The sequence below is a fragment of the Monopterus albus genome, unplaced genomic scaffold, assembly GCF_001952655.1.
Source record: "Monopterus albus unplaced genomic scaffold, M_albus_1.0 scaffold3.1, whole genome shotgun sequence".
Taxonomy (NCBI): domain Eukaryota; kingdom Metazoa; phylum Chordata; class Actinopteri; order Synbranchiformes; family Synbranchidae; genus Monopterus; species Monopterus albus.
The window spans coordinates 906,511-932,706 of NW_018127883.1; the positions used below are offsets into that span (position 1 = coordinate 906,511).

Sequence of the window (26,196 nt, forward strand, 5' to 3'; positions counted from 1 at the left end):
TATTGCTCTCTTGCTTATTGACTCTAAGATATTTGGTGTTATTGCTTCCTATATTTATTCAATCATAGTTTCGAACATGAACAGGTTTTTCATGTTGGATATTTATGCATTTATTTAACATGGGGTTTAAAACGGCAGCTGATTTGATCAATTTTTAACAGAAAAAATAACACCTAACGTATGAAATAAAGCTTTCTCAAATACTACTCACGCAACCTCCCATTTAAAGAATAAAAAGCACCATCCCCTTAAAACAATGTCCTCTGATCTATGGCTCTGTGAAGCTATATAATCAGTCTTCACTCATGATATTAATGGGCATTGTCATGGTAATCCACCAAGAGGGGGATGCGGAGACAAAGGGGATTTGGTGTCTCCAACAGGTGTTCATGTTGGGGGAATGACACAATCTATACTGAGATACACCTCCCCTATGAGATGACAGGGAGAGGAAGAGGAGGTCAAAGGTAGTGCATTTCATAGCATATAAAACTCATAATGACAACATTATGTTTTAAAAGAAGGTATTAATGAGGATTCAATTGTACAAAGATGTCAAAATCTGGCAGATTGAATAAATTATTATTAATGGAATGTTTTTGGAACAATAGGAGAACAGACATTTTCTCAGAATTTTTACAAAACAAATCAGTTATCTAAAAAAGCAATAGAAGGACCAGGCTCCAACCTTGTCTGAAAAGTCCCTTACAATGCGTGGATGACAAATCTTAGTGCTGAGCACTTTCATGTCCTGACAGTGCTAAGGAGAGGATGGAGCAGGTGTCCTTCTGCTGTGAACTCAGAGCAAAGGGCAGCTAGTGTTTTAAAATGGGACTGCTGCTGCACGAACCATCTAAGACCGCCACCTTAACCGACCATCAGCATGTGTGAGACTAGACTCAGCACAGAGAGACAGAAACAGATACAGTACCTTTTGCTCTCTGCTTTCTGACACTAGCACGGGATGTTTGGCACATTCTGTGAAATAGATGCACACATACCTGTACTTCTATCTTTGTGAGAACACTCACTGACATAATGCATTCCCTAGCCCCTTACCCTAACCCTTAACTATCTGAACTAAATGTCTAACCTTAACACTTCATCTAACCCTAACCTAAACCTAATTCTAACCTAAAATTTCAAAGCAAGTCTTAACCCTCAAAAATGTATTTCAGAAAGTGAGTACCAGCCAAAATGTCCTCAATTTCCAAAAATGTCCTCATTCTGTAGCAAAGAAAATATTGTTTTTGGTCCTCACTGTATAGCAAGTACAAGAACACACACACACCAGCACCATGTGACTTTGTCTCCTCTGTGACAGTCAAGCCATTGGTGTAATCCTCTGGCTTTTCAGATTACTACAGTAGGGGTCACATTCAACACAACCTACAGAGGGTCAGCTTTCTACGCTGGCTATATCAGCGTGCAGCATGCAGTCAGTCGAGCCTTACTGAAAAGATGAGCCTCTTCCTGGTGAGATGCTGTCAACATCCATCCCCCACTGAACTCTGTCCATGTGTGACTGCATTTATCTGTCCTGTTGAGCACATGGTAACGTCTGAGTGCATAAACACTGTTGTTTGATTTGAGGAAGATGCTCCAATAACAGGAGCCTTAATTACATGGGAAATACATAAACATCTAGATTTCAAAAGTAAATCTGTATTTGTGAGGATTTTTAAGGCACCTTTGCATCTGTCCATGATCAAGACCGTCTGTGTGTCAGGCCTTGCCAGACAGCTGAAATAGGCGGGTGTACTTTCACAGGCATCCGTTACAGGGCTGGCTATATCTGCAGCGGGCCAGCCATCTGCACCCATTGTCTCAGAGGCACAACACAGCCCTGCACGCTTGGCTGCCTTGTAAAGGCAGGCCCTTTCACATCTGTCCTCCTCTTCCGTCACAGTGCGGGGAAAAATGACTTCTTAATCCGTCAAAAGGACAAGAGAAGTTGATCATCAAGCTAGAAGTAAATTAAAGTTCAAAGATTAAAAAAGGGATAATTACATCAATATAATATTATTATAACATGATCACTTTTACTATCATTTCACTTCTGTGAGCTGCTGAATTAAAACTCCCACTAAGGGATCGTCTGTGCTGCACATTCTGAAATCAAACATTATTTTACTAGTTTATTACTTTCTTGTATTGTATTTATATGTTTAGATAGTTTTAAAACTGGAAAACTATTTAAAATAAAACACAGACAGGCTATGATTAAAATGAGAGACTTCAAGACCTCAAAGGAGAGCAGCATATAGTGTATATACAGTATAGTGAAATGAGGAAAGAACCTTGGTGAGAACAAGTCGCAAGAAGAATCTTAGAGAAAAACAAGCATTACTAACTGTTCCTGTCTTGTCCAAGTTCACAGATGTGACTAACAGATTAGAAATACAAGCATGGGAGAAAAATTACCATGCCTGTACATTAAAGTATTACTGCCCGGGGCCCTTCAGCAACACTGTGGCCTAACATAGTGATTACATATTTATAAATGTCCGACCCTGGCAGCTGTCCCTGATAACCAGGTTGCACTATTGATTAGATGTGATACTGTCTAATACCATGCTTTTCACTTTTTAAACTCTGTTTGCATATATTCACACACAAGCTGTGCACATGAAAGGCAGCTCTTTGTCATAATCATTCAGTTTGGTTTATGTCCATAAAAAAGCAGCACTGTTACAAATGAAAGCAGATATTATTTCAGAATGCCAATGGACATAGGTGTGTTATTTGTTACTCTCCTGCTGTATTGATAATGAGGATTTATTATGGCACAGTTGACAATGAGTGCAACGTGCATGCGTTAGTGGGAGGGATTATCCATCAAGTAGGGCAAGTGGCTGAGACTAAGGACTGCAATTTCATCCAGCCTAGTTCGTTTTAGTCATCTGCTCAGTGCACAGACGGGACAAGGAGACCAATTCCAGTGCTGCTTATCTGTCAAAGCCCAAAAAGGCTAAAGTGAAAATGGTAAAGTACATGCGACAGCACAGCGAGCTGAAACCCGAGGAGGTCTTGTCGGAGTCTGATGCGTCCATGGACCAGCAAGATTTCGGAGAAATGTCCGACTATTCTTTCAGCGACGTTTTATACTCCAAATGTTCCGCAATGGACCAAATCGGCACTTTTATGAAGAACGTGCAAGTGCTGCTCGATGCAGCAAATTACATAGAAAATATCGAGAAGAACCACGGAAGTAAGTAACCACGGGCTGTAGGGGATATTAACACGTAATGCACGGAGCAGACAACAATAGAGGCGAAGGCGACAAAAGACGCGCAGCGGACAGATGATCTGACCCCACAGCAGCCAATGATATTTCGCCTGCTACTCTCTAATTGACCTAGCAATTAAATATGATCATATAAGCAGAAGTGGGAAAAATGCCAAAATGTTCTATTCAATAAGCACTGCATAGCCAGAGACGTATTTTATCGCAACAATAGCCTGCAGCTATATCATCTGCTCACATTAAAGCTGGTCTTTTGCAGACCATGGGGGCTTAAATTAACGAGCACGATTAAATGTATTTAGTGTTTTCAACAAGCTTACATGTGTGCACATTTAGGTTAATATAAGTAGGCTAGTCAAATACAGTTTGGGTCGCAGATGTTCCCTTTAATCTTTTATCTCCGTTTATCAAAGTTCCACGTATTATTCACTTAAAATGTCCCGCTCACTCAAATAATATCGCATTCACGGGTTGACTCGCGTCCACAAACTGCGATATAGCGCTTATTTCTTCTAAAAAATTAATTCAAAGCCCAGCTATAGTTTTCAGGGGCAGCTGCTGCTTCCTTGTATGTGTTGTTCACATGGTTTCCACATGGAACAAATTGGAAAGTTTTCATTGGTCGGGACACATGTTCCCAGTGCAAGTCACTGCAGACAGCCAATCAGAGACAGGTTCATGTCTGTCGTCATATGTTACCGGGAGGGAGGGTTCATGGGTATTGTAGGTTTTTTGAGCAATTGTAAGAATACTGTAGAACAGAAATGTGTTTTGGCCAAAATATTGTTACTCATGGCCACTTTCACGGTTTTTCCATTTAACTTCAGTTCTTTGAGCTAAATTCCAAGTATATGTTGCCACTGGCTATATATTAAGTTCCCATTTAAAATGCAAGCCAAAATAAGGTCTCATCCATCATGCTAATTAATACCTTCATGAAGCTGTAGCACATTTATTAAAAAAAATGCACAGTATATTTAATCCTCTATCTTTTTCATCACCAGAATATGAGCATGGGTATGCTTCTATATACCCAATCACCCAGACTGCACATCAACAGAAACAACGTAAATTTAAGAACAGGAAACTGGACAACATTCACAATAGGTAGGTTCATGACTTGAAAAAGGTCTACAGTATATGTATGCATGAGTATTCCACCATTCTAGCATAAGCTCATAACTACTGGATTTGGTTTCTACACACATATTGTATAATATGTCTTATTTTTCATTAGTTATGACTTGTTCAACTGTTTTGTTTACATGTTTATAATTTCAACAGGTCAGCACACAATGAACTGGAAAAAAATAGGTGAGTAAAACAAAACTGAAGAGGTCATTTAAATGCATGCTTATGACAAAAACAGACAGATAACACTATATAAAGAACATTAAAAAGGAACCAGATGAAGATAATGACATGACTATGGCAGTGATCGTTGATTTTTACTTTTATCTAGCTTTAATCAGCATTTGTTATATATGCATAACAACTTCATGATGTGGACATACTGTACAAAAGGCATACAAAGCGGAGGAAAGAATCTCCAGTCTTTAAATTGCTGTAGCAAATGAGCTACACGGGGAGTTTATCTCAAGAGCTTCCTGTCTCAAAATGAAGCGGCAAGCTGATAATCCAAAAGCATTCTCTATTCTGGCATGTTTGCATACCTTGGGCTAAATAAGTTGACCATACCATTTCAGAGAAATGAAATGTACTGTAGGCTTATAAATCATCTTATATCATCGCAAGACTCAAAAAAGGCCTTTTTTTTATCCACAACTTGGGAATTTACCTATAATATATGATAGTGTGCATTTTGCAAGGCAAATAAAAGGGAGGTGTAATGCAGTCTCAGTAGCAGCACTGTTCCTAGAGGATGTGCACACATTTCCCCAGTCAGCAAACAGGAACTGTCTGTTTCCAGACAACAGGGCTCCTTCCTGAGAGATTCTCAGCTGCAAATCGCAGCTTGCTTCTGATGTTCTAGGATGAGGCAGCATCTGCTTTGAGCGGGGAACAAATGTCGGGACACATTTACCCTGAAATTAAATGACCAAAAGTATCTGGGAAAATCTTAGTTTAAGAGATGAAAGATGGGGATCATCTAGAGGAAGGCTTATTTCATATTTCTCTATGTTTATTACAAAATGGTGGCCAATGCAGGGAGGAGATATGACATCACAACCTGACCTAAATTTTATACCTTTTTTTTTTTTTTTTTTAAATAATCCAGAAATCAGAATTGCAGACCTCGGGTCCAAAGGCCTTAGTGGGTCAGAAATAGGCTTTAAATCTGGGCCCAGCAGATACACAGTCTTATGCTGGTTTACTGTTTACTTGCCCCTTGCATGGGGATATGTACATACACGTTGAGAGCCGATGTACCAGAGTCAAATTCCTCGTGTGTCCAACACACCTGACCAATAAAGCAGATTCTGATTCTGATTCACATGTAATTGCAAAGGAGTCAGACAGTGTGGTTAACTAGCAAAACAGATAAACAGATAGGTCACGTGCCATCACAGATGGATTAATAGTCATAATCAGAACTGATCAGGACCAAATAGTTAACTATTACAATACTAATCACACTGGATGAAGAGGAAAGATTATCATCTGATTTAATCAGGATCAGTGCAGAAGATAATACATTGGTCTGGGAATTCAGCTTTCAGTTTTCTGTCATGTATTACTGTTCTATAATGCACATTATCCCATGTTTCCTGTCTCTCAAGAGAAATTACCCTTCTTGATTATGTTTCCTCACACAGACGAGCACATCTCCGCCTGTGTTTGGAAAGGTTGAAGTCCCTCATCCCTCTGGGACCAGACTGCAGTCGGCACACCACACTGGGGCTGCTCAACAAGGCCAAAGCACATATCAAGGTGTGGTAGTGTAAGGCAGCCCATGTTGTCATGAAAACACTCACAAATCAAAACAAAATGTGTGGCTGTCACTCACAGGTAACTAGATTGAGAGATGTCTGGTCGCTCCCTTGAGAAAAATAAGTGATGTTGTATAGACATCAAAAATAGAACTGCAGTTTTGCAGAGATTTACTCAGATACACAAGTGAGGGTCCCAGTATCCTGATTCCTTTGAGACCCAATGTGAATGACTTACAAAATGTAAACCTTTACCAATCAATAAACAAGAAAATCAAGAAAATTATATTTAGTCTCCTTGCCACCAAGAGTCTCTGCCTGTTGGTGGCTCAGAGTCTCAGGTTCCTCCTTAAGTTACGAACCACTGTGCTGCACTGATACTCAGTCAAGTGTGACCACAGTGCAACCCCACGGCATACACAGAAAACTCAATATTTAGCTTGAAATCCATTTTGAAATACTATATATTCTTAGATGTGTTAGGTCAGCACTTGCTGACAAGGGTTTCTCCATGCAGTTGTACACTGTACATTAATTTTTTCTCAGAAACATTAAATGAACTGCACCTTAAGGTACTTTGGCCTCAGCATTTGGACATTATGGTTGCTGCTTGGTGAATTCAGTTTTTCTTTCCATTTGAACAATCTCACGGGTTGTTGCCAGGGTTGTCCTTTGCAGGACTTTGAGCCTTGGTGAGCCTTTGATTTGGTCTTGTGTCTGTCACACTATGGGATAATGTGAGAATAGTACACTGACTATTGGTCTAGAGAGCACCAGACTGTTAGAACTACAGTACATACACACACACTAATGTAACTAAGTACATTTATTCAACTACTCCACTCAAGTACAATTTTGAGGTATCTGTCCTTGAGTATTTTCATTTTCTGATACTTCATACTTTGACTACATTTCACAAATAAATGTACTTTTTGAGTGGTAAGGTGGTAAGTTTAAACAAATAAATTAGAGCTAAGAAGGCAAAACTTGAATAAGATGACCTTTAAATTCATTTGTATATCAAAACCCATAAAAAAATGACCATGCCTCTTCCAGCCAGCCATTTTTCAATTATATCTGCCTCACACAGAGACACTAACACTTTCTCTAGAATCAAACCAGCAACTCTGTGCCCTTGTGTGTTGAATAATTCATTTGAAGGCACAGGGAGCATCACAGTTTGCAGTGGAAGCAACTACATATTAACTCACATACAAGACCATCCTCTCATGGAAATACCTGTATTTACAATTAATCGTGAACCACATCTGGAGAGGTGTAGTCAATAATGGTGCAATTTGATGCAAAAATATTCATATAAATATCAACTGTGGAACATTGGATCCCCAAATACTGCACATCATGATTATTTTTAGGTTTACAACTATAAAATGAACTCTTGTGCATTCCCTTCTTTTCAGAAACTTGAAGAGATGGACCGGAGGAGTCAGCACCAGCTAGAAACCTTAGAGAGGGAGCAGAGGCACTTGCAGAGGCAGTTAGCCCAGCTGCAAACTCATGGAGAGAGGGAAAGGGTGTGTATGGACAGCCTGGGCTCCCAGATGGACTCTGACCGCTCAGAGTCGGACAGAGGTTTGTGGTTCTAATAATCTAATTTATCACCATATATACTATGGCAGGCACAATTTCAAATGTTTTAGACCCACATGATTCAGAAACTTAATCTATATTTATTTGCATTCTGTTTTTGAGCAGAGGAAATTGAAGTTGATGTGGAAAGCACTGAGTTCTCCCATGGAGAAATGGACAGTGTAAGCACCAGTGGTGTAAGTGACCTGGATGACCCTAGCAGCCAACAGAGCTCAGCGAGTGACGAGGGCTACTCCACATGCAGTCTAAAACTGGCCTTCTCTGCATAAAGCACCAGCCTATACATTCACTTGAGCTGCAGTCTTTAATGGCTTTCACCTTTCAAAGTACCAGCCTACAGCTTCATTCTCTTTAGCAGTTTAGGTTGTCTTCAAAAGAATCAGCCTCAATCCCACCTTTACCTGACAAATGAAACATCTACTCCCCCCCCAAAAAACCAGCCTTAAGTTCAACTCAGTCTAAAAATGTTTAAAATATATATATAAAAAAAGGGGGGAGCACCTCTACATTTTACACAACAGCCTGAAATTTAACTTCTCTGGCAATATACTGTTTCCTAATTTTTCAAACTTGATGTAACCGATCACCTGAACGTCCCTTTACCCACCACCAGCTTGAATCAACCATACCTACACTCAGTACTGATCCTGTAGATGGCCAATGATCACGAAAGGGAAAAGCTACCTTTAGTCAAGTTAATCCTCTGAAACCAGCAAAAACACAAAACCCCCAATACCAGCGTAAAGCTCACCATTTGGAACGTTTGCTCCATTTGCCATGTAAAAAGATTGCCCTTTTTTCCTTGGATAATATGTAAAGGTGACACTTCTTGTCAATGTACAAGCCAGTGGCAAGGGCTACAATCTCTGCATTCCAAAATGTTTATTACACTTCTCTGACCTCTGCTTTAGGACCCACAACCATCACTGATCCATGTGGTGTCCCTCTTGACTGAAACAGTCATACCCAAACAGGTCTGCCCTTGTCATTCTAATTTATTTTGCTATGATTATAGTATTTATTTTTGGTATGTTTAACTGTACTGTAGCTACAGTATTGTTCAAAATAATAGCAGTACAATGTGACTAACCAGAATAATCCAGGTTTTTAGTATATTTTTTATTGCTACGTGGCAAACAAGTTACCAGTAGGTGCAGTAGATTCTCAGAAAGCAAACAAGACCCAGCATTCATGATATGCACGCTCTTAAGGCTGTGCAATTGGGCAATTAGTTGAAAGGGGTGTGTTCAAAAAAATAGCAGTGTGGCATTCAATCAGTGAGGTCATCAATTTTGTGAAATAACAGGTGTGAATCAGGTGGCCCCTATTTAAGGATGAAGCCAGCACTTGTTAAACATGCATTTGAAAGCCTGAGGAAAATGCGTCGTTCAAGACATTGTTCAGAAGAACAGCGTACTTTGATTAAAAAGTTGATTGGAGAGGGGAAAACCTATAAAGAGGTGCAAAAAATTATAGGCTGTTCAGCTAAAATGATCTCCAATGCCTGAAAATGGAGAGCAAAACCAGAGAGACGTGGAAGAAAACGGAAAACAACCATCAAAAGGGATCGAAGAATAACCAGAATGGCAAAGGCCCAGCCAATGATCAGCTCCAGGATGATCAAAGACAGTCTGGAGTTACCTGTAAGTACTGTGACAGTTAGAAGACGTCTGTGTGAAGCTAATCTATTTTCAAGAATCCCCCGCAAAGTCCCTCTGTTAAAAAAAAGGCACATGCAGAAGAGGTTACAATTTGCCAAAGAACACATCAACTGGCCTAAAGAGAAATGGAGAAACATTTTGTGGACTGATGAGAGTAAAATTGTTCTTTTTGGGTCCAAGGGCCACAGACAGTTTGTGAGACGACCCCCAAACTCTGAATTCAAGCCACAGTACACAGTGAAGACAGTGAAGCATGGTGGTGCAAGCATCATGATATGGGCATGTTTCTCCTACTATGGTGTTGGGCCTATTTATCGCATACCAGGGATCATGGATCAGTTTGCATATGTCAAAATACTTGAAGAGGTCATGTTGCCTTATGCTGAAGAGGACATGCCCTTGAAATGGTTGTTTCAACAAGACAATGACCCCAAACACACTAGTAAACGAGCAAAGTCTTGGTTCCAAACCAACAAAATTAATGTTATGGAGTGGCCAGCCCAATCCCCGGACCTTAATCCAATCGAGAACGTGTGGGGTGATATCAAAAATGCTGTTTCTGAAGCAAAACCAAGAAATGTAAATGAATTGTGACACTGCTATTTTTTTTAACACACCCCTTTCAACTAATTGCCCAATTGCACAGCCTTAAGAGCGTGCATATCATGAATGCTGGGTCTTGTTTGCTTTCTGAGAATCTACTGCACCTACTGGTACCTTGTTTGCCATGTAGCAATAAAAAATATACTAAAAACCTGGATCATTCTGGTTAGTCACATTGTACTGCTATTATTTTGAACAATACTGTAGGTCTTGGCGATGGTTGAATGAAAAAATATATAATTTTTTTTTTCCAGTTTTGTTAGTGTACCGAATTTCTTTACATAAAATTAATCCCCACTATAGCCTATGTAGTGCTACAGGTTTAATGCATTACTTATTGTTTTGTCCAAAGAATGTCACATCTCTTTCATGCTGTGCGCAAACTCAATTTAATTTTATTTAGACAGTAATAAGCTATCCCGCACTTGTCCAAGCACAAGGCCCAAGCAATAATGCCTCTAGTTCAGCACACTATTCTGTCTGTCCAACACCAAATTACAGTTTGCTAGATTTCCACTCCCTCCAGTAGTGATGTCAGTTAATAATCACCATTAAAATGATTGTAACTGATTTAAAAACTGTGGTGCATGTGTATTGAATGTAACCTTTCTAAACATGTTGTAATGTGCTTTGAATCGACAAATCTTGTAAAAATGTCTGTAGCATGACCAACAAACACTACAGAACACTAATTTAGGTTTATACTTAAATGTTTAATACCGAATCTTTTTGTATTGTAGCATATAAAGTACAAGTTCAAATTCATGAATTATATGGAGACTTGCCATTGCACTGCTGACATATTTGAATCCATGAAACCAAATAAGACATTTCAATATAGTCATGTTTTTACATTCTTCTGTTCTAAGCTCTAAGCAGATCACCGCCAGCATGCATCTTAAAATACTTACAAAACTCTTGCACAAATATCCTTGTTACAGCCCCCTGCTCCCCCCCCAAATTAGTTTGGGGAACTAAAATGCACTTCGAAAAAGACTTTTGTAAAGGAACTATGTTGAAGCACACACCAGAATGTTTTCTCTTTGTGCTTACCCAGCCATTCAAGGTGAATTTTTTTTTTTTTTTTTTTTGCAAAACATGCTGCTGGTCTCCTGTTAATACTTTGTTATGGTTCTTAATAACTGACCTGAAATCTTAATAAACCAATACCACCTAGATATAAACTGGTTTTGTCATTTTCAGTAAATCTAACAAAGCTCAAATAATCAGCTTGCATGTCTGACACAGTATTTGTTGCCCAGTCTTAAGACTTAAGAAAACACATATCACATCTGTCAAAAACACAGTAGTGACGAACTAGGCTGAACATCTCTGATTAAAAAATGTGACTTTGATGGTAAAACAAGTTTTATTAAGAACTCCAGTGTGATGTTCATAGCATGGATTGATTAATAATGGTTGTAAGTCTTTACTGCCCCATGCAGGACCTGACAGAACCACACAGATTAATTCTAAAAGGAGTCAAATGAGGTGGAAGCTGTTATTTAAAAAACTGAAAACAAAGCAATGTTTATTTCACTGTTATATACACAGAAATTAAAATGTAAATTGAGCCATCTCAAATCAAAACCATTATTGATGTTAAGACACCATGAAATGGTCAGTGTTCAAAATTCAGCCTCAAATTTACACAGCAAATCTACAGGTGAATATTTATAAACATCTTAGCAGGCATTTAGCCTCAGTGGAACCTGGACACAAATGGCACACTCTGTAGTTTTCCTAAAATGCCACTTCCTGTTCCTACATAAAAGGTGGGCCTGTTCCAGTGCAGGAAAAAGCCCTGTATTTGGATGGTTGGTTGTACCTACATAATATATAAGAAAACAACATTAATATTTCAAACAATGGTGTGCAAGCTATTCGTTTCAAAGCTTTCTTTACTTGAGAAACACAAATCATGTATAAACACAACAGGGAGCACTGATACAGCTAGTACAGAGTGGATTATTATGTACAGAATATATTAGGTCATTGTGGCATTAGATGTCTGACATTGTATTTTGATGTGTCGTGGTACTGGGTCATAGGTTTGTCTGCGATACCACATGTTCCCACTCCCACCTTTCCATTTACGCTTTCTGGAGATGCAAATATGCTCCTCTTTACCTAAGAAAAAAGTAATTATTAACCGTTACAAATACAAAACAACAGAGTACTGGATTACTTTAACAGGTGTATACTCCACACAGTCTCCCAGTTGTATTTCATGGACAGTGTGTCACTAGTTTAAAGTTTCTTTGTCCTGTGGTCACGTATGGTATTACATTATGCGTCATGCCATGAGAGGGAGATGGGGTGGATGAGGCAAGGTGTTAAACAGCTCAAAACCTGCTGCTTTCTGGCAACATTCTGAATTTTAAATTACATTCCATGTTATACTGACTTGGAGTTTTGAGCTTTTTACTACAAGACTTATGCAACCATGTGAAAAGTTAACATGATGATGTCAATTTTAATGCTAGAAAGTTATTTTGCAACAAGCTTAAATCTCAGCTAACAGGCTATGGAACAGTTAGTTCTCAAACTTGAGGATCCTTGTCAGAAAACTGGTTGCAGTACAGCAAAGATTTTAAATTACAGTGAGAGATATTTTAAATTCTGGCCATTAAATACCACAAGTACTGATTAAGTAACCCAAAAGATTGTTTAGCGAGTGTCTCTGTAGTAGCTAACACTTCTCCACACAGTCCCAACCGTGAATGCAACATCAAAATTCAAGTTCGGCACTAACACAACTGTTGTCACTTTGTCTTTTGCTTTATCGTGCTGAATTTATCACCTTGTTTCAATATACAGTGAGTTTAATTGTGGCTAGAGGTATAGCTTAAGACCAGATCACCTGATGCTCTGACTTGACAGACATCATGTTTTACATACAGTGGAACCTCTGTTTTCATGATTAATGCGTTCGAAAAAGTCAGAAGAAAATCGAATGTACGAAAACTGAAGCAATATTTCCCATAAGAAATAATGTAAATCCCATTAATCCGTCCCAGACACCCAATAATACATTTTATAGAGAATAATTATATTTTTACATACAGAAAACAATGAGAAATAAATATAAATGACTAATGAAATGGATAAATTAACATTTAACATCACTTTTATCTTTATTGAAGACTGTTGTTGGCGTATGGAAGACAGCGAGGAGGGGAGAGGGAGGAGGAGAGGTTATTGTTTGGAAGGGGAATCCCCCTCCATAAGGACTTCATGTATCAAGGCACTATCTGGGGTTACTTCCCTTCACTCATTTCTTCCGGGAAATTAGTGGCCGAGTCACGCGGGCAGGCGAACGACTTCGGTAGGGACTAATGACGCTGAACTGACCAATCAACTGTACAAAAACCGAGCGGATGTACGAAAACTGGGACAAAATTTCGATGAAAAAAGTCGTCGAAAACCGAATCGTATGAAAACTAGGGCATACGAAAACCAAGGGTCCACTGTATTTTGTCTCAAATGTTTTATTACTGCAGAGCTACTCTTTGGCTACTTTAAAAATAAACCAGCGGGGGATTCACTACAGATCTGCTGCAGTGGAAAAATATAAAGCAAGAAAGGAGATACTACGAGTATAAAACTACTGTCAACAGCGCTTGCTCAGTGCACCACAGACTACTACTTTCAATAGATTAAATTAAAAGAAAACGTACCTGTCCTTTCTTGTTCTTTGAGTAGGCTTTGTTGTTGAACTGCTGCCACTTTGATTTTTGCTCCTCCCTCTCTTGCTCCAACTCCTTCATCCTCTGTATCTTCTTCTGGGCTTTCTTCTTCTTATACTCTCTCTGCTCTGCTATCTGCTCTTTCCTAGAAAAACAGAGAATGAGGAGAAAATGTTTAAATCCTGTCCATGATGTACAAACAGAACCACAAACATGTTATTAAAAATACAAAATAGCATTAGTCAGTCCAACATACAGTACAACTGAAAGGCTATATTACACAGACCAAAAGGTGCACTGGACAAATAAACTTAACCAAGAAAAACTGATGGCAGAGTACAACAAAAAAGGCGGTGTGCCCTGGCCATGAGTAGTGAAACAACTAAGCTACTCATTCTACCAATTATGGCTCTAATAACCTAGGTACAGCTAAAGTCTGTCCATGTAGTTTCCTTAATATGTGAAATAGTAGGTTTTGGCTCAGTTTTTTGTATGCACACTGCAGGAGTGACACAAAGTTATTGTGATCATACTTTGATTTGGGCTTCACACTCCCATCTTCAGCAGAGCGCTTCCCCATCTCTACTGCTTTGAGGTTCTGCAGAGGGATCACTTCAGCATTCCCGTATCCAGTGAAGGTAATGGCTGCAGTGCCGTTGTCTTGGTCTATCTCCTCAATCTCAGCCTCATACACCCTGCCAAAGAATCACATCTGTAAGCAGGTGAGTATGAGCCAAAGACTCAAGCTCTACTTAATAAGCAAAACGTTAACACTAACATATAAAGGTTATATGTAAGTGATTGTGTGATTAGACTAAAGGGGAGATATATATACATATAATTTTGCCCCTCAAGAATATACATTTCCTACAAACTGACTTTTGCTCCCCTTAAGGTCAAATATGCATGAAATTAGTTTGTTTCATGCAGATGTATTAAGACGTAAAAACAATGTCTATTGAAAGTCGGTATTCAGTAAACAAAAAACGTTTCCATACATTATGTAACTACATAACAATAGAAAAACTGAGGCATGCTCTATGCTCATATTTTAAATAGTTATTTACTACTGGTGCAGGCTGAGAATTTAAACACCTCATTATTTTAACCAAGGTCAACTACGTAGCACTCAACAACTATTCGTCAATTGAAAGTAAAGATGTTACACTTCATATGCAAAAATTCATAGCCAGGTACAGATGTAGGTACAATAGAATATGAATAGACCACCACAATATAATTTGTGCATTTGTTACAAAGACAGAAAACTGAATTAATAATGTCAAAACACAGAAAATTTACAACAATTTAAACACATTAAGGCTTGCTGTGTGAATGATCTGGTTTAGGGAACTTACCAGTAGATACATTTCTCTCTCTTTTTACATTGTCCAAAATAAGAAGCAAAAGCTAGTTACATCTCAGAAAACAAAATGCACATTTGAATGTATTCATTTGGCAGATGCTTTCTGTCGAAAGTTATGTACAAATCTATGGTTTTAAGAAAAACAACAAACATGATCAGACAAAACCTAATCCATAAAACCACTACTGAGTCAAACAAGTTCAAATGTAGTGCAATAAGGCATGTAGCTACATGCAATGTTTTCATGAGAAGAGGCTGGTGACACTCACTGTCCATCCTGACTCCATGCAGCCATACACTTGTCCCCAATTTTCCAGCTGTGTTTCAGGGGTACTGTGTCAGAGCCATTAGTACTGGATGCACCATCATTGGGCTGTGAGGTCAAGAGGTCTTTTGTCAAATCAATGACTTCCTGTAAGAGAAACAACAAAAACTCAGTCAGATATTCATAAAGAACCAGGCAGATCTTTCTCCAGGAAAAATATGGTTAGCAAAAGCAGTGAAGGGTAAAGAGGGGAATGGGTTATCTATAGGGATGTGAGTCTCTTGTGGTAGTAGGAGATCTGGAAATATTAAAATATGACAATATTTCTTGTGGCAAAAGCCGTCTCGCGATAACAGTAGTCTAGCAAAAATGCAGCTCCCTGTAGTGTTTTAACGCACAGGGCTGCATTGGACGGGCGTGAGGGGTTGCAGGGGCAGTGTTGTAGGCATATATGATATGGCCAAGTTGTGATGAGCTGACATGAGTAGCTTCATTCACATTTCCAGCCCGTGAGTTACCGTTGTGTTTTGGTTAGCCATGCCACCAACATAGCCTACTCTACCTTAGCTTCAATTCTACCACCAGTGTGTCTGCATTGATAGATAAAAACAACAACAACAACAACAACAGTTTAACATCCAGTAATAGCAAAAATGCATGGCATGTCATTATGGTGCATTAACTGTGCAATTGTCCTATGTATATGATTGGTCAATGCAGCACCTTTGGTCTAGTGTGCCGAGGATGAAAATAGCATAGTAGGTCACACACAGCTTCAATTTTAGAAGTTAAAAGCCCATGCAAAGTTCATGCACAGTTATAAGGTCTGAAGAAGTGAAATCGCACAGAAAGGAGAATCCAGTCTGTTGAGTTTGTCACAAAACCTTTTACAGTGCTTGCATGTTGTTGTCTTTTACTACATATGATCATTCATACTCAGAAAGTAGAACTGAAGTGACATTCGTTACAAGCTGATAAGTCAAATCATTTCAAAATGCACATGCATTCTTTTTGCATTTTGTGATTATCATGAACCCATTACTGTGTATCATCACGTGGGCTAAGTGTATGGTCACAGCACTAGTTATTTACCAAGTCACTGGCCAACACACACTGGCATATCATAAAATAACCCGGGAGCCATGGCTACATACTTCATAATTCAGGGTTAGCAAATTAAAGTTTGAAAATGATTACACAACATCATGATAATAATAATGTGATCCTTTAACACTAAAGAAAAACATATTTTGGAATAACATAATAATAATATGTATACTATATTATTAAGGGGTCATTTGACTGGTTATTTGCTTTGTGTAAAAAGATATCAGAAATTACTAAAATGCCACATGTTCGCAAGGTGGCATTTTGGTCGTTGTAACGTTAGCCCTCTTCTAAAGCGATGTGCAAATGCACCATTTGGAAGTACAGTAAAACATACAAACCTGTAAGTCTTTCTGGAGCTTAAGAAGGTCTTCGTTATCTGGATCAGTAGATAAAGCGACTTCTACTTGCTGCAGCTGGGCTTTGTAGCTGCTCAACTGTTTCATCAAGTCGTCCGACATCTGTGTGATAGCATAAATGTTTAGTTTTCTAGAACAGCTGGCTTGGCGTATTAGCACATGTCCGAAATGCTAAAGGTAAACATCTTGTATTTACCAAGCTAGTTTAGATTAGCAATAACATAATTACGCGAATAATTATTAGCAAACGCGAAATGAATGAAACCTGCGCAACTCACCATCAACAAGAAACATGTTATATAATGTTAGAACGTTCATATTAGCTTAGAACAGTTAGCAAGATCCTCAGGCCTTTTTTTCCGTCGACGTACATTTATCGTACGGCGGCTAATGCTAGCTAAAAGCGGCCAAGGGGAAATCACAAAAACAAAGCATTGATGCGTAATCTTACCTCTGTACAAATTATATTTACTGATAAATACAGTAAGCATTCAAATCCCAACTCGACCAATCGCCAAAACGACTGCTTAAAAGAACAACAGTAAACTCTCCTTCCTCCCGCACACAAAAAGGCCACCGGAAGTCCGTGCAACACTTTCTCGCGATAACACGATAGCTCGTTTCAACACCATATGGTTTCAGCCAGGTGTCAACCCTCTAACATACAGTATAGATGATAAATAGCTATCTCAGTGTGTCCCACAAATTGCAGGTAGGTCTCATGGATGTCATAGCCTATACTTCTATAAATAATGAGGCATATAGCAACATAAAAGAGTTGTAAAATAGAACGTGTGTGGATAATATTCTAGGTAGTCTCTCTTACATTCAGGAAACACTGTTTATATCAATAAAACAACATTACAACATGAATTATATACAATATATATAAGATTTTTACCTATAACCTGATTTCACTCTATCAAAATTATCCAATCACAGGATGTACTCAACTCAAATATAACCCATTGTAGATGCTAAGTCTGTTATAGTCTAATGCATAAACATCATCAAGCCATTTAGTTAAATATGTGTGCTGAGCAATAAACAAAACTGCATCATCTTAAAGTGAATTAAAAGAGATAATTACAAATCCATGCTGGCTGGCATGCTTGTAGCTACTTGTAGCTATAAAGCAACACATTCAGTAAATGGTAAAACAATAATGTTATTAATTTGAAAAGCTCAAGAATATAAAGAATCACAAGCTACCACAATTAAAATCCTTGTTATCAGCATGTCCTATCAACCTGCAAACATTTATTGTTAAACCTTGCTTACAAACAACATTGTTGTTGCATAGTAGATGAACATAGTTTGGTCAGAGAAAACTATTTTTAATGATTATATTTATATATCAAATACAACATGCAAAATACATCAGTAAATTCTCTTCAATGTATTCTTAATCAAGAAAGCAATCATTTGTCAAGGTAAAAGGTTTTATCCTTATAAATATACTGCTCTTGCTGTTCTCTTGCACTAGTAGCTCAGACCTAATCTATAAATTCAGATTCTTTCAAGCTGTTCTTCAAGCTTCTTTCAGCATATCTCTGAACATTTTGTTCATAAAGAACAACTACAAAACCATATAGACTGTATTTGTAAGCCATTGTCATTTTACAGGCTACAGATATTACATCTATAAATCAAGAATACTGTTAATGCCATAATCAGTCAATTGTTTCAGGGCCTGGGAGCAACAACACCAAATGGGTTTTAAATTTCCAGCAGCAGATGAACCCCGCCCATTACTGAAATGGAGCCAGCACCACAGATCCTCAGCCTCATATCAAGCCAATATAAATGCCGCACTCCACACTTCAGCCACAATAGACAAAAAGATCTGTCTGAGCCAGCGCTATCTGCAATTTAAGTTTGTTTTTTGAAATGTCTTCCAGGAGGACTTAACTGCAAGTTCTTATTCTAAAAGGTTGGTGGATGAAGAATTATTTATTTTTTTTATAGAATATATCTATTTTTTTTAATTATCTGATGTGGAGAACTGGGATAAATCAAAGTTCAATTAATTTCTTTCTTTGTTTTTGTCTTAATACAAAGCATTATTTCTTGTCATTTTTCTCTGCTGGCATCTATTTTCTTACTGACCAAGAGCAAAATAACACAGATTTCTTTGAACAAGATCTTCCTCAGTGAAAAGACTCAATTATCTGGTGCTGTGTTCTTGAATTGATGCAATTAATAGACTGCTGGCTAGCACAGCTTCCAAGCCTCCTAACAGAGCAGTGTTCAGACAATATCATCGATATCACAGCTTATCCTTATGGGCTGTCTTAACTTTAGCGGAAATGAGACTTTGCCTGGCAGGCATCCATATACTGTGCAGACCTCTGTGCTGCTAACGATTCTGGTGGGCATCTTCATCCTGCTAACCGTGTTTGGCAATGTCATGGTAGTAATTGCTGTAATCACAAGCCGAGCCCTGAGAGCACCTCAGAACTTGTTTTTAGTCTCCCTGGCATGTGCGGACATCCTAGTTGCCACCTTCGTGATGCCATTCTCTTTAGCGAACGAACTGATGGGTTATTGGTACTTTGGTAAAATATGGTGCGAAATCTACCTGGCTTTGGATGTGCTCTTCTGCACCTCATCAATTGTTCACCTGTGTGCCATCAGCCTGGACAGATACTGGTCTGTCACTCAAGCCATTGAGTACAACCTGAGGAGGACACCACGCAGGATTAAAAGGACAATCTTCATAGTCTGGGTGTTGGCGGCCATCATTTCCTTCCCTCCACTTATCACAATGAAAAAGGATGAGGGTAAAGAGGACAGCCCCAAATGTAGAATTAATGAGGAGAAATGGTACATTATATTCTCCAGCACTGCCTCCTTCTTTGCACCCTGTGTCATCATGATTACGGTGTATGTTCGAATCTACCAGATTGCCAAGAAAAGAACAAAAGCCCCTCCAGGCGAAAGACAAGGAGCAAATAACAAGTCAGAAGACACAAAGTATAGTTTGGAAACCCTGGAGAGAAAATACAGAGAAGGGAGAGAAGTGAAAGGCAAAGACTGTAGAGAGGTCAATGGGATAGACGTGGAGGAAGAGCCCTCCTCTTCTGATGGAAATGAAATCACCCCTTGTTCCCTGAAGAAAAAGAGGGGTCTGAGAACATCCAAAGTGGCTCAGGTGAAGCCTGGAGAAACCTTGAAGCCAGAGGTGCAGCCCAGTGTGAGAATGAACAGGTGGAAAGGAAGGCAATACAGAGAGAGGCGTTTCACTTTTGTTCTGGCCGTGGTTATGGGAGTGTTTGTTCTCTGCTGGTTCCCCTTCTTCTTCACATACACACTCACTGCTGTGTGTTACACCTGCTGTGTCCCAGAGACACTGTTCAAGATGTTTTTCTGGCTCGGTTACTGCAATAGCTCACTAAATCCTGTTATATACACTATATTCAATAATGACTTCAGAAGGTCTTTAAAAAAGATCCTTTGTGCAAGGGATAGAGGAACTTTATAAAGATTAATAAAGATTGTTATATATGCATTTTAAAAACTCTAAGGCTGTTATCTGTTTAATATTACATTTAAAATATATACGATATTTACTAAATATTTGAAAAATGTGTACTGTAGAATATTTTACTTCTGTTTTAACATTTATGTACTTCCGTGTCAGCAAATGTTTGTTTTGGTGGACATGTAATGTGCAGTTTGTTTTACGGCTAGGATTGCACTGTGACAACCTGTGAATTTAGACATTAACACTATACAACTGTGACAATATGGATGATACTTTTTTAAAATGTCTGTTTTGTGTCATATATAGCATACCATAAATCATCTGAAATGTCAATAGTTTGTAAATAGACATGGCCAGTAATTTCATTATAACTGAAAACTAAGTTATGTGCTCATGGTGGTGATCATCTTGCAAGAGAAAGGAAACATGCAAATGATACAAATTCCTTGGAAACTAGGTCTCTCCCTCTGTAATTATTAGAAATAAAGAAAAGACTAATTTAGAAAAGCAGATGCATGTAAATGCACATAAAAAATCTTTGTACAACAGTATAAACAAAAGCAAGAGCATAGGAAAGCATATTGCACTTAACAATATGTTATCCCCATACCACCAGCTATCTCCTTCTCTAATAACAAGCACAAGTACAAAACAATTATGGGAAAAGAAAATTGTGCCTAGGAGGTTGGGGTTGCTCACCAACACTGAATGCAGTTTATCATGAATTATAGCCCTTCATATCAGGACACCATTAAATCCTCCCCTGGAGTCAAACAGAATTCATGGAGTGACTGAAATATGATTGACTGCTGCAAATTACACTGTGAGGTTAATATCCACACAAGCTTATCAATGCTCTGTGTTCTTGTCAACACTCTCTGCCTCTTCTCGGTTTTCACATCATTATAACCATTCTTTAACAAATAGACTTTTATACTAGTATAAATATGTGAGGCTGAAATAAACTAAATGCACCATCTGTAATTGCTTTAATTGAGCAAGCATTTCCTCCTGATGACCTCTCATGTATACTGTAAATAACAGCATGATTCCCATGACTTTCTCTGTGGGATACTGGTGTTTTGAGATTCCTGTGGTACACATCTTTGGGATCAACCATGTCCCTAATTCTTAAAAAATAACATCTATTACTTACCACAAATGGCAAACTATAAGACCTACTGTACTGCTGATCGAGTTCCCATGAACAGTCTGACAAAACATTTATATTTGAGGCTTTGTGGCAATGAGAATTCATGCTATTCCGCAGCCTTTCTTAGAACAGTGACGCTAACAGTTGGCATCGATATATACACGAAAAAGGGTGATTCCTGCCATTCCAGGATTTATGAAGAGTGAAACATATTATCATAATTGTAACATTTTAGCAGATGTAGCTGTTTGAATTAATACTTAGCAATTAACATTATGTGACATTTAGTACTATAAAATGTTTGCAAGACAGTCTTTAAAATAGGTCTACATGGCCCTGATTCACGGCACACCAATGTGCCTTGAAAGATTAAAGTGCCGTAATTGCCATCTGAATGCACTGTTTAATTAAAATGACAAATCTTCTGGAGTTTGTCGCTATGCCTGAGTAGCAGAATGCATATATTATATTTATAGGGCACATACTCACAACAACAGAGAGATGAAATGTCAAAATATCTATGACATTACTTGCCCAAAAACATTAATAAAACTAAAGAAAGCATAAAAAAAAAATTTAAAGAGGTGAAAGGGAAACAAAAACCTGAATAAATTATTCATTAAAAACTGTTGACTTATATCTCCCCATTAGTATGTTAAATGTAACATACAGAATTAACTTTGTGTTGCTCATTGTTTTCAAATGTGTAATGTGTCACTGAACTTAGTTTTCAGTCGTATAAATTATAGTTGGTTACAAGCAGTTGGTAACCCTCGCTATTCTCATCACAAACATGTCTCCTTTTGCTCTCTGCTGAGACAATGATTTATCTTCCACTATAAAGGCCACTTCAAACTGCCACAATTTATGATTGTGACATCACAGCTTATAAAACTATACAAGCTGCCACTGGCTGGAGTTCCCACAACCTTCATGCAGCTCCCCGGTTAGTGTTCTCCATTTGCTTTTAATTTCTCATGCCTCGAACTCTAAGTGCTTCTCAAAGCTGCTAGTCATGTCTCTCATAGAGGCTGGTGAACAAAGCAATGAAAGACCATAGAGAACAGGCTACATCCCAGATATACAGAGATTGCTGAGGCAGGATCACACAGAGTCAGGCAGAGACACCGAGACCATACTAACAAGTTTAAATCATAGCTAGTGATGAATAGTGTGTTTTTAATTGAATGTTGAGTCATTCATTATGGATTGAGAACAATGCATCACACACACTGGAGCATATAATACTTCCTCCCTCTTGAATTGATAAGGATGCAAGTTAACCAAATTACATTCTGAGGGATGTAGCAGCAGGAAGATCCTGTTTAATTTGCCTCATACAATCTCTGTTACTTTCTCTACTCCATGGACTCACCAATGCAAAAGAAAAGTCTTATTTTAACCCATAGTTTTCAAATGTATTTAATTACATTATTTTCAGTTTAAGTATGCAGATGATGGCAACATTTCGGCAAGACATACAGTTTTGAAATGACTGACAATATTAGTAAGAAATCCAAATGGCTTGCCAGCCCAAATGTTTTCTGGCTGCTACGATTGGAGCTATTAGAGGGAATTTTTGATCTCCTTTCCTTGAGAAAGGGATTTGTATTGGGGATTAAAAAAGTGAATAAACCCTGATAGGGGTTTTTTTTAATTCTGTTTTCTTAACTCATCAAAAAAGCTAAACAGGCTTCTCTAAAAGAGGCTCAATAGGATCCTGGGGGAATGAAGACCCTACTGGGAATTAACATAGCCAAACACATAGATGATGTGGAATTTAGTAAATATAGCTAATGTATCAACAAATAGAAGCTCATACTTTAGGACAACCAGTATACTCAACTCATTCTGTCTTGCATTTAATTACATTTTACCCTCCCCCCTTTTTAGACACAACAGAACATTTTGGTTGTATTATTAATCAAAACAATAATCAGATCAAATTAACCAGAGTGTGCTCCACGGTGTCTGTTGAATTTAACTAATTTTAACTGTATTTGTGTAGCTCAGAGCAAGGTGTTTGAATAAATATGTCTTTGAAAAAACTGACAAAACTCTGCACACCTGACTGTGTGGCAGGTGAGTCAAAGAAAGGGCTTATTTTTGTTTCAATAAACAATATAAAATGTCTCTATGAAGCCATTCTTCCATGAATACACAGAAAATAAAAAGATGGGAATATATATGAGCACAAAATGAGGGGTCATTTACTGGAATCAAAATTAATAATTTTCCAGCTAATGTCACTATAGCAGTTTTATTTAGTTAATCTAACTGGAGTTATTCCGCCTTTAGATGTAAAGACTTTTTTGGCTGGATCCCCTCTGTCTGCTTTCTGTATTAATTTTGAGTACATTAAAATTGATCTCTGATGTTTTCTATTATAAACAATCTGTTTTACACAATAGCCTTATCTTCTCTGATCTCCTTTAAGCAACAAGTACACTTGGGAACTTGTGTGTGTTTGACAGTGAGATATAGCAAAAAAAAAATAAAAAAATAAAAACGATGGGGGTATTGGCTAAACCAGTCTCAGAATGTGGTTCTTACTCATCGGTCTTGTCCATCAAATCAGTCACAATAAATTAACATTCAATAAAAAGTGGTGGTTAGTATACATCGTAACTCTGATTCTCCTTGCTCATCAAAAGCACCATCTCTGAGAAACTCCAAGCACCATATGCTTTCTATGTTCTGTAGTGAATCCTCACTGATAGCAAATTAGGTTCTGGAAAATCTCCTGCGCCGGACACCATAATTCTTAATAATAGCCATCTTGTCCTGTCTGTGTCATTGATCATATCCACCTCCACACTGGCCTACTCCCATCATCTTGCACAGGCTTCTGCACAGCATCATCCCCCACCTACACCATGGATGATGGCAACTACACACACACAAAGTAAACACAAACTCCTGACCAAGCTTACCATGATTGTACTTTGTCTTCAACATCCAGCTGGTGTTGTCAACCATTCATCTCTCGCTGTCAGGTAACACACACCTACACACAGAGAGAACAAGACGTATCACACTGTCCACTGTGACTTCTCTATGTGCTCACCACTTCTCCTTTTCATCTCTGTTTTACGTCTTTTTTTGTCAGAGCCCCAGGCAAAGGTAGTTAAAATATTGTGTGGATTATTTCTATTGCAATGTGATTTACAGTAGTTAAACGAATAGCCCCTGTAGTGTAAAATTACGGTTTATTAAATTATCATACCAACTCCTATAGCTTTGTTAGCATTTCATAAGTAAAGTTGCTAATTATAACCCAGATAGCTAGAGTAAGGTTAAAGACTAATATGGTTAATCAAAATTTATTATGAAGCAATTTTGTTTTGGCTTAGTCAATTTGTGTCTCTTTCATACTGTCTAGTTATGATTCTTAGTATTTGTCATTCTATAACAAAACTGAGAACATGTACTTACAGAAACTACACTGTAAAGAACAACAGTTTATAACAAACATTTTACAGGAAATAGAGATTAACAAAGATAAATTGCAAAACAAAACCCTAGTGCAGCACTCAAGGGAATTTATTCATGCTTGTTTGTGCAAGCTTGTTTTTGTTAAGGAGGAAAACTGCAATAAAGAATTTCTTTTTTTTTTTTACAGGTTACCCAAGTATTTTATCTTTGTTTTGAAATGATTTATTAAGCTCCATGTAGGCTGTTCCTTGTTGGGCAGGAAGGAGAACACACCCCAGAATAATAAGTGCTCTCAACTGTAGAAATGATTTCATTTTGCAAGAATAACCAGTCATACTCATCTCCATTGTAACAAACATTATTACATTATGCCAGCCTCAAATTTGGAGCCTCCCTTCAAGAAATCAGAAACATTAACTACATGTATTATCATTGATACAATACAGGACATCAATCACTTGCAGAATAGTTAATTAAAAGAAGTGAGTTGAAACACGTTTTCCCTTGGTTAATATATTTCTGTGCTGTTCAGGTTGGGATGCAAACAATTCTAAACCAGAAAGCATTAATTTAATCATAGCATTGTAGCTTGCTTGGACTCTGAGCAATTTAGGAAAGAGGAAAGAGGCTGCATGAGTCCAGATAAGATGGGGCTACAAGCGAATATTTTCATTATCAATTAATCTTCGGATTTTTTGTTTGTTAATTATTTTGTTCTCTAACATCAGATAATATTGAAAAATGTATTTTTTTTTTGTTTTTAGCAGCCTGCTGCAATGTCTGTAAATGTGTTGTTTGAAACAAAAACAAACAAATGAAGTTTAGTGTGATGCATGACAAAGAAATGCAACCATCTATTCATCCATCCATTATCTATACCACTTACCCAGAAGAGGGTTGCTGGAGCCAATCTCTGGAAAGGAAGAAATGCAACAAATTATTACATTTTAGAAGGTTATAGGTTATAGAACCAGCAAATAGCTGACATTTTTGCTTATAATTGCGACCAGAACAGAACAGAAATGAGCAGAACTTATTTGATTATCAGCAGTTTTAATCCATATAACTGCACAATGCGCACTTACACAGTTAAGCCACGCCGTGGCCTCTCTCCCTATAGCCTACACACTGAAGCAAGTGAGAAAGGAAAGGTGAGTTGTGAGCTATGACCGCCCCCTGCAGACAGATGTGTGGAACTACAGTAATACATAAAGCTCAGCCAAATGGTAAAACAAGCTGACATAAGAAAAATGCATGTCATAAATATAATATTTAACGCGGAGCGTTTATTTAGCATGCGCAGTTGTGTGTGAGCATGCGTG

The 26,196-nt window shown here is 38.0% G+C and overlaps 3 protein-coding genes and 1 long non-coding RNA gene across 4 annotated transcripts; 2 read left to right on the top strand and 2 right to left on the bottom strand.

Annotated features, from left to right (window-relative positions):
* The first annotated feature begins 2,362 nt into the window (after positions 1 to 2,362).
* Positions 2,363 to 8,178, top strand: LOC109961262 (max-interacting protein 1-like). Its single transcript, XM_020601950.1, has 6 exons — positions 2,363 to 3,211; positions 4,252 to 4,354; positions 4,532 to 4,561; positions 6,025 to 6,139; positions 7,560 to 7,731; positions 7,855 to 8,178. Exons 1-6 carry the CDS (start codon positions 2,983 to 2,985, stop codon positions 8,016 to 8,018), a joined length of 813 nt encoding a protein of 270 aa, XP_020457606.1. The 5' UTR covers positions 2,363 to 2,982; the 3' UTR covers positions 8,019 to 8,178.
* A 3,339-nt stretch (positions 8,179 to 11,517) lies between these two features.
* On the bottom strand, positions 11,518 to 17,361 carry smndc1 (survival motor neuron domain containing 1). Its single transcript, XM_020604261.1, has 6 exons — positions 17,251 to 17,361; positions 16,782 to 16,901; positions 15,338 to 15,480; positions 14,236 to 14,397; positions 13,694 to 13,847; positions 11,518 to 12,143 (listed from the first exon to the last, which is right to left on the bottom strand). Exons 2-6 carry the CDS (start codon positions 16,899 to 16,901, stop codon positions 12,006 to 12,008), a joined length of 717 nt encoding a protein of 238 aa, XP_020459917.1. The 5' UTR covers positions 17,251 to 17,361; the 3' UTR covers positions 11,518 to 12,005.
* A 1,611-nt stretch (positions 17,362 to 18,972) lies between these two features.
* Positions 18,973 to 20,283, top strand: LOC109960428 (alpha-2A adrenergic receptor-like). The gene has a single exon (XM_020600527.1). The coding sequence runs from the start codon at positions 19,084 to 19,086 to the stop codon at positions 20,281 to 20,283; it is 1,200 nt and encodes a 399-aa protein (XP_020456183.1). The 5' UTR covers positions 18,973 to 19,083.
* Positions 20,284 to 23,783: 3,500 nt separating this feature from the next.
* LOC109958471 (uncharacterized) lies at positions 23,784 to 26,183 on the bottom strand. Its single transcript, XR_002274676.1, has 3 exons — positions 25,960 to 26,183; positions 25,761 to 25,787; positions 23,784 to 24,446 (listed from the first exon to the last, which is right to left on the bottom strand). It is a non-coding gene; the product is annotated as an uncharacterized LOC109958471 (long non-coding RNA).
* Positions 26,184 to 26,196: the final 13 nt, after the last annotated feature.